General features: G+C 40.3%; 1 protein-coding gene across 1 annotated transcript in view; it reads left to right on the forward strand.

Annotated features, from left to right (window-relative positions):
- Positions 1 to 2,464, forward strand: part of LOC119575085 — a gene marked incomplete at its 5' end in the record, with an annotated part of 13,968 nt that extends 11,504 nt beyond the window's left edge. Inside the window, 1 exon segment of the mRNA XM_037922477.1 lies at positions 1 to 2,464. This exon segment is cut by the window's left edge and continues 1,915 nt beyond it. Coding sequence (XP_037778405.1) covers positions 1 to 2,464 — 2,464 coding nt within the window.
- Positions 2,465 to 7,500: the final 5,036 nt, after the last annotated feature.

A 7,500-nucleotide genomic window follows, 5' to 3' on the forward strand; every position in this document is an offset into this window, starting at 1 on the left:
AAGAACATTGACAAATAAATCTCCAGAAAAAAGTGCAAAAGAAATGGAAAGTGAAAGAAGAGACAAGCAGTTGGTTAGATCATTGATAAATGAGAAAGAGATGGAAACACTTCAGGCAGAAGCAATGTCAGAGGAATCAACATGTATTGAAACAAAGAAAGATAGGGATGAGGTATTGGAAAAAGTGGAGCAAGGATCCAATCATGAATGCAAAATGACTCTCAAAAGAGCAACTAGAAGATCACATGTGCATTCAGAACCTTCAGAGATGACTAAGTCATTAGTGGATAAATCTGAAGAAACAGAATTATTGAAAGAAGAAACTTGTAAAACTAACTTAGAAAAAACAGAAGGGGAGAAAATAGAAAGGCAGGTGGAACAGTTGAAAATTATGCCAGTGAATGTATTACAGAAAAATGTCAGCAGTGATAGTGGTGGACAGGAAGAGGAAATCAAATCTGTAATGAAACCTGAAAGAATATGTAGAAGAGAAACAAGAAAATCTGGGAATAAATCATTATTGCACAGTAGTGAAGAGTCCTCAAATAGCAAGGCTAGGGACTCATTTAGTGTTCATATTAAAGATGACAAGGAAGATTCTGAAATGCTAGATGAAGTACTTAACACACAAGACGCAACAGAAAAAATAGCTAGTGAGAGTGAGAGGCCAGAACTGGAAGAAGGAGAAAAAACAGTGTTACTGGAAGCAGATGTGATAAATGTTAACCAGATGGATGATGTGACAGATGAGAAGTCAAAACCTGTAAGAAAATCACCTGGAAATTTACCCTCATGTGATAATTCCTTAATTCATCAGCCTGAAAGTAGAGACTCAGACAAAAAATCCAAGAAAACTACTAAGAGGAAGATATTTGAAAGTGATGATGAGATTGAAGAGACAGTCAATCAAGAGAATATTAAAAGGAGGCTGAGCAGCAGTTACAGACAAGACCTCAAAAGGAAAAAGGGAAATGATAGAAGGGCGAGCTTGAGGAAACAGGCAGAGGTAACAAAAAGAAAAACTGAAGAAAGAGCAAGTAAGAGGAGTTGTGTCAGAAGAATTCCCTCATTCAAAGAGTACAGTAGTGAGGATGAGGATTATATCTTTGAAACTTATGTAGCATCACCTGTCAAGGAGAAGGTTGATGCACCATCTTCAAAGAGGAGGAGGATATTTGAAGATGACGATGATTTCATATCTCCTTTGAAAGCAGACTTGGAATTGATGCCTTTGAAAAATGTTGAAAATCTACCCCACAACAATAAAATAAGTAATAATGTATCAGTTGAAAATGATGTTAAGAAGGCAGGGGTAGAATCTAGTAAACCTGATTTACAGGATTCTCCATTATCCAAAATAAGCACTCCAGATAGGTGCAAGCAACAGAAAATTGATATTTATCTCTCTCCCATACACAAACAAGCTGCAGAAGCTGAAAATGTAACAAGACTTTCTACAGAAACTTCAGTACGGAAAAGACCAGAGACACCAAATGACTGGAAGAGAGTCAAGCCAAGAGCTAACAAGAACAAGAATTGTAAGCTAGATATAGACAGTGATGCTCCAAAAAGTACAAATTGTCAAACAGAAGCGGGAAGAAATGAAGAAAAACCTCGGGGCAGGACAGTAAAGAGAAAGAGAAGAGGTGTGAAATTAAAACTTACCAAAAGCGGAGATCACTACCAAGTTTCTGAAGCAAATGCATCAATTGGAAGTTCAGATCTCAATTCCAGTAGTGATATGCAAGTTAATTCTGCCACAAATAATGACAAGAAAGATGCTGACAATTCTTTAGATTCGTCTAGTGCATGTGATACTCCTGTATCAAAAAAGAAGAAAGGCCTGAAGGAAAAATCTATAATAACACCTCTGCGATTTACAAGACATATGTCAAAAGACTTGAGTGTGTCTCCAGAGTTCTTTCAGAAATTGATCACTTTATCCCCAGAGAGAGGAGGAAGCCCCATGAAAAGTTCAAAGAGAAAGAGTGATGAAGCATTAGGACACAAATTAGAGAGAGAAATGATGGAACAACAAAACAATGGAGAAGATTCAGTAAGCACTACTTCAAGCATTGGCCACTGTAACAGTTCAGACCTCGATGACCTTCCTTTTGACTTGTCACCAGATCCCAAATTGAAGAGCCAAAGGAATACAGTTGTTAATGAGGAATGGACAGTTCAGAATGTCCCAGGATCACCCACCATGAAGACCTTTATACGCAAACAAAAGAATAAACATTCCATTGACAAAAGTCCCCGTATAAAATTGTCTCCAATCCACAGTAGACCAAAAAGCTCTAGACTTTCCAACCCAAGTATGTTAAGTCTAGTTCATTTATCAGTGTCACCAATAATTAATAACAAAGTAAATGTAGATACCCATGAATCTCAAGGCAATTCAAGATATCAACGAAAGCCGAAGTCTAGCAGAAGGTTGTACAGAAGCAGCAAAAATTTTTAAATTTTCTATGGTGATAGACATGATAGAAACCAGTGAGTAATATCTGGTTGTGCAAGATTCTAAGTGTGAGGGCATATTTTTATAGGTACAATTCCTGATTGTCAACTGTGGCAAGCAGGCTTTCTGAGTGTTTGTGTTTGTATGTTTATGTGAGTGTATATTATGTATTTTCAAACCCAGTTTCCTAAATTTTATATAGAAATATATATTCTGTCTATAAATGAATTGCTTGTATAGTCATAATAATAATAATGAACATTTGGAGTTGATTGTATTGACATTATAAATTTGCTGGATATTTTCATTTGCTTCTTTTTAGATGTAGTTTTTTTGTGTTATTAGTTTTACTATTATCATTAGCATTCTTTGTCATCATTATTATAATTATCATAATATTATTATTATTATTATTATTATTATTATTATTATTATTATTATTATCATTATTATTATCATTATTATTATCATTATCATCATCATTATCACTAACCATTATTGTTACTTTATCATAATATTACATGATCATCACTGGTTATTATTACATTTTTTTATTATTATTATTATCATTATCATTATTACTGATTCTTGTATTTTTAATGAATTGATTATATTGTTATTTATTTTGAATGTCATGAAATGGTGAAGGAATCATTTGCAATGTCTGTGTATACTCTTATTTCATTGTCATTTTACCACAGCATTTGGTAACCTTACCCTTGAATTTTTCTGTACAGTATTTAGATTTCAGTTTTAGCGACTCAATTCAGATTGTTCATTTTATATTAGTATTGTATAATGCTTGAAATATTATTTCAGGAATAGAATTTTATTAATTTCACTTATTTAACACTTGCTTTAATGTCATGGTGTTTGTATTTTCAGAAATAAATTGGACTGAATAATGTTTCTGTTTTCTTGCCTTTAAAATATGTTGTGGATTATATCCAGGGGAATGTACTAATGAAGTTGTTCATGCATATCAAAAACAGACGGGTTATGAACTTCTGGCCCAAACAATGATAACCTTGTTGGTTATATCTTAGTCTGCTTGTTGTATATAACAAAGATTTCCACAGCTTATTGTAGTTTAGAAAGTTCATATTTCAGCGAGTTACTTTGCAGTTGCCGAGTCCCATGTTATTTTGTATTTATGAAGTATTTACAGTTGTGATAAATAAAGTACATAGCAGAATTAAGAACATGAATGAACCTCTTCATTTCTATCAAGGTACTGTTAATGTAAATAATGTGGCTCCAGATATTAATGTATTTAATTGGTAATTATTCCTTGCCCGTTGTTGGGGGGACCCAATGCTGGGAATCTCCCCTACCTTGGGCCTCAGCCTTTGGCTTAACTAATTTTGCATGGTCTTTTTCCCCTCCTGCTTTTCTGCTTCTGTTCCTACCATGGCCAGTAATGAAGAGGCTCTCCTTTGACCACGACTCTGAACACTACAACTACTACCCCCTCAATGCCTACTAATACATATCCACCCAAGTCAACACTCAAGCTCCAGGAAACATTTCAATCCCCAACAACTTTCTTCATCAATCACCCCGTTCTCACTTATTACTACTTTACAGCCTTATTGTCCACCTCCGTCATAATAGTACCTCAACACTACTCCCTTTTCCACACGTCCCCTTCCTTCTACCACCCATATCTCTACAAATATCTTAAATACTCTATTTAGCCCAGCCAAATGGGACCGATTTTTCGTGACCCCCCCACAGCTTACTCTGACAACACTTCTCTTCCAGAAATGTCTCCAAAAACAAATAAGTAAAGTCTCATTCCGTAGCCGACCCAATCTTTCTCGTCTCGTCACAGTTATCTCTGAAAACCAAGCTGTAGCATTTCTTTCTTTTAACGGTAGGTTCATGTTTGAGCCGCCGTGGTCACTGCATGATACTTAATTGTAGTTTTCATGTTGTAATGCTCTTGGAGTGAGTACGTGGTAGGGTCCCCAGTTCCTTTCCATGGAGAGTGCCGGTGGTACCTTTTTAGGTAATCATTCTCTCAATTTATCCGGGCTTGGGACCAGCACTTGACTTGGGCTGGCTTGGCCACCCAGTGGCTAGGTAGGCAATCAAGGTGAAGTTCCTTACCCAAGGGAACAACGCGCCGGCCGGTGAGTCGAACCGTCGTGGCAGTCTTGAGTCCGACGCTCTAACCATTCGGCCACCGCGGCCTTGGCGATCATGGGCTTCCATGATTTTTTCTTGGCAATTTAGAGCGGTGGTTTGCCATTGCCTTCCGCCCGGTGTTTTTATCGAGTCACCATCTCTATTTACCCGGCACTGACTTGAGCAAGCTATAGCATTATCAACTCTTAAATGATTTCTCTGGAATCTCATCCATTCTTCAATACTGGTACCGGAACTGTCTCTATCTCCCAAGCAAACTGCCCTATTTATAACAAAAATTGGTCAGACTGGAGAAGACTTACTCGCCTGCCTCATGGACTATGATGCGATATCAGTACAGTGCTACTCCACCCCTCCTACAGGTCATCGTAAGAACCCCACCAACTTAACCAAAATTACTTTCCGTCCCGTTAATGTTTACATTGGTGGAGAATCCCTCCCTGTCCGACCATATCAACCTCCTCCCCGTCAGTGTCAAAATTGTTGGCGTTTAGGCCAAACACTCGTTCCACAGCCCGATGCCCTCTGTGTGCCCAACCTGGTCATAATCGTTCAAACTGCTCTGCAAAGTCACGAACATGTGCCAACTGTGGCGGGCCCCATTATGTATTTAATAGGGGCTGCCCTATCTACAAATTTGAGTTTAATGTGGCAACTGAGATTCAAGCTTGGTCTCACTCTACGTGAAGCCAGACAGGAAGCAGGTCGAGGTTTTTCTTATACTCCCAACTCCAGTAATGTCGCTCGCTCTGCCCCTTCCCCTCCCTCCCAAGATGTTCCTACACCCTCCTCTATACCTATCCCTCCTACATCTTACTTCCCCACTTCTACCTCCTACCTTCCTCAGTCAAATTCTTTGGCCATTCTAATTCCAATCTCTACTGCAGCCCCAACACCCCGACCCCCTCCGCACTGCCTGCAGCAGACAGACTAAACATTCCACCACTTCTCCTACCACACACTCACCTCCACCTACCTTAGCCTCTACTCCTCAAAGACCAGTCTCCTCTTTCCTCCCCCCCCCCTCATAAGAAAACTTTTGTCTCACAACACTCCCTAACCAACTCCTTTACAGAAACTCTTAAAGATATTCACAACTATCTACTCGACTCCAAATTGACACTGAAGCCCCTCATCCACCCTTAAATTCCACAACCGCTCCCTCCACACTCAAAGTGACTGCCGATATCCATCCTCCTCCTACTCATATTCTATAGCAACAGGACATTGGAAATTTCACATAATTTTGATTTTTTTCAGAGAACTGTTAAAATCTACATATAATGTGTGCGGGTACGTTGAGTCTCTTATACAGTGGACTCGGGATCCATACGATCTAGTACTCGGGCACTCGTTTAATGCCTGTTCATCCAGCAAACCAAGGGTGCAATACTTATGTAGACCTTGTAAAGAAGTGCCCGTGTCCGTGGTCGAGCGAAATCACCAGATAAGGCCGTCTGCGTGGTAGTTTGACCGTTTGCTGACGAGTATAGACTGCCCTGGTAGACACCAGTACCCCCGCGTGTACGACGATACATGATTTGCCCGGTTAACGGGCACTGTCGATCGTGTGGAGGGGCCTCAGAACTATAGTGTACGTGTGTAATTAATTAAGGACCCGATCGTGCGCGCTCAATGTGAAAACGCTCCTACCACTCTGTGAAGAAAAGTCCCCTTTGATGTGTGCTGGCGCTAGAGATGATACTGAAAAAACTCACTCTGAAATCCACTCTAATTCTTGTTATCACGTGTTTAGCTTCGGGCAATCACGGTATAAGTGCTCGAGTACACATGCGATGTATAACCAGAACTGGAAATCAATTTCTCGGAACAAAGATCAGAATCCTGATTTGCCGAGAAATACAAATTATTTCAAGACCCACTTGCAACCTTTAAATGAATTGAGCATATCAGTCAACATTATACAGCATAATGACCCTTTTATATCAAGGTATAAGATGAATGGTAAAACACTTCCATGTTGATAATATGGTAGAAAGACCCACACTGCAAAAACTAGATTTATTGAAAAAGAGACTACAGTTTCGAAATCCACCTGGATTCCATCTTCAGGTCTGAAGAGGAAAGAGTGAGGAGGGGGTATAAATGAGGCAGGAGAGGCAACGCTGTGATAGGTGAGGACAGACGAACAGAAGCGAATGGATCGGGCACTCTATGCGCAGGGTGGCCGGCATAGGGGAGAAGGCGGAGGATGTAGGAAGCGGGGAGACTATCGGCAGGAGAAAAGCCGCTGGTCAAGTTGAAATTAGGCAGCATCTTTATTTAGGAGGATTCCACCAGTCTGCGGACGTGGACATCAGTGGAAGAAAAGAATTCGCGCTGCTGACCAGTCCATATGGTGGCCTGTGTCTCGCTGATGACAAAAGAGGGCATTGTTGTTATGTTCCCTGGATACAGCGTACTTATGTTGAGACAGACGCTTAGTGAGACTGGCACCTGTCTCGCCAAAGTATTGCTTTATCACAGAAGGCACACGCGTAGAGGGAGGATTGGTGTAGGAGAATGTTGACCTGGCGAAAGATCAGCCTACAGTTGAGAGAGTGAAGAAGCAAGGGAGACAGTAGATCTCAGTGTGGGGCAGGCTGAGGATAGGCAGGTGAGGAGCCTCTTTAGGAGAGGAGTCGTGGTAGAAAGTACGCCATGTCCTGGATAACGCTACGTCGAGAACATGACGAAGGTAGCCCAGTTTCGAGAACAGCGCGGAGGAACAGCGATGTGGCAATACCTCTCTTTACATGAAGAGGATGATATGAGAAGTGTATATACATACCACTATGCACAGGCTTCCTGTATATGGAGAATTGGTCAGCAGAGCGATGAACTAGAGTGTCCAAGAAAGGGAGCTTGTTGTCAACCTCCCATTCAAC

Source organism: Penaeus monodon, chromosome 7 (assembly GCF_015228065.2).
Source record: "Penaeus monodon isolate SGIC_2016 chromosome 7, NSTDA_Pmon_1, whole genome shotgun sequence".
Lineage (NCBI taxonomy): Eukaryota > Metazoa > Arthropoda > Malacostraca > Decapoda > Penaeidae > Penaeus > Penaeus monodon.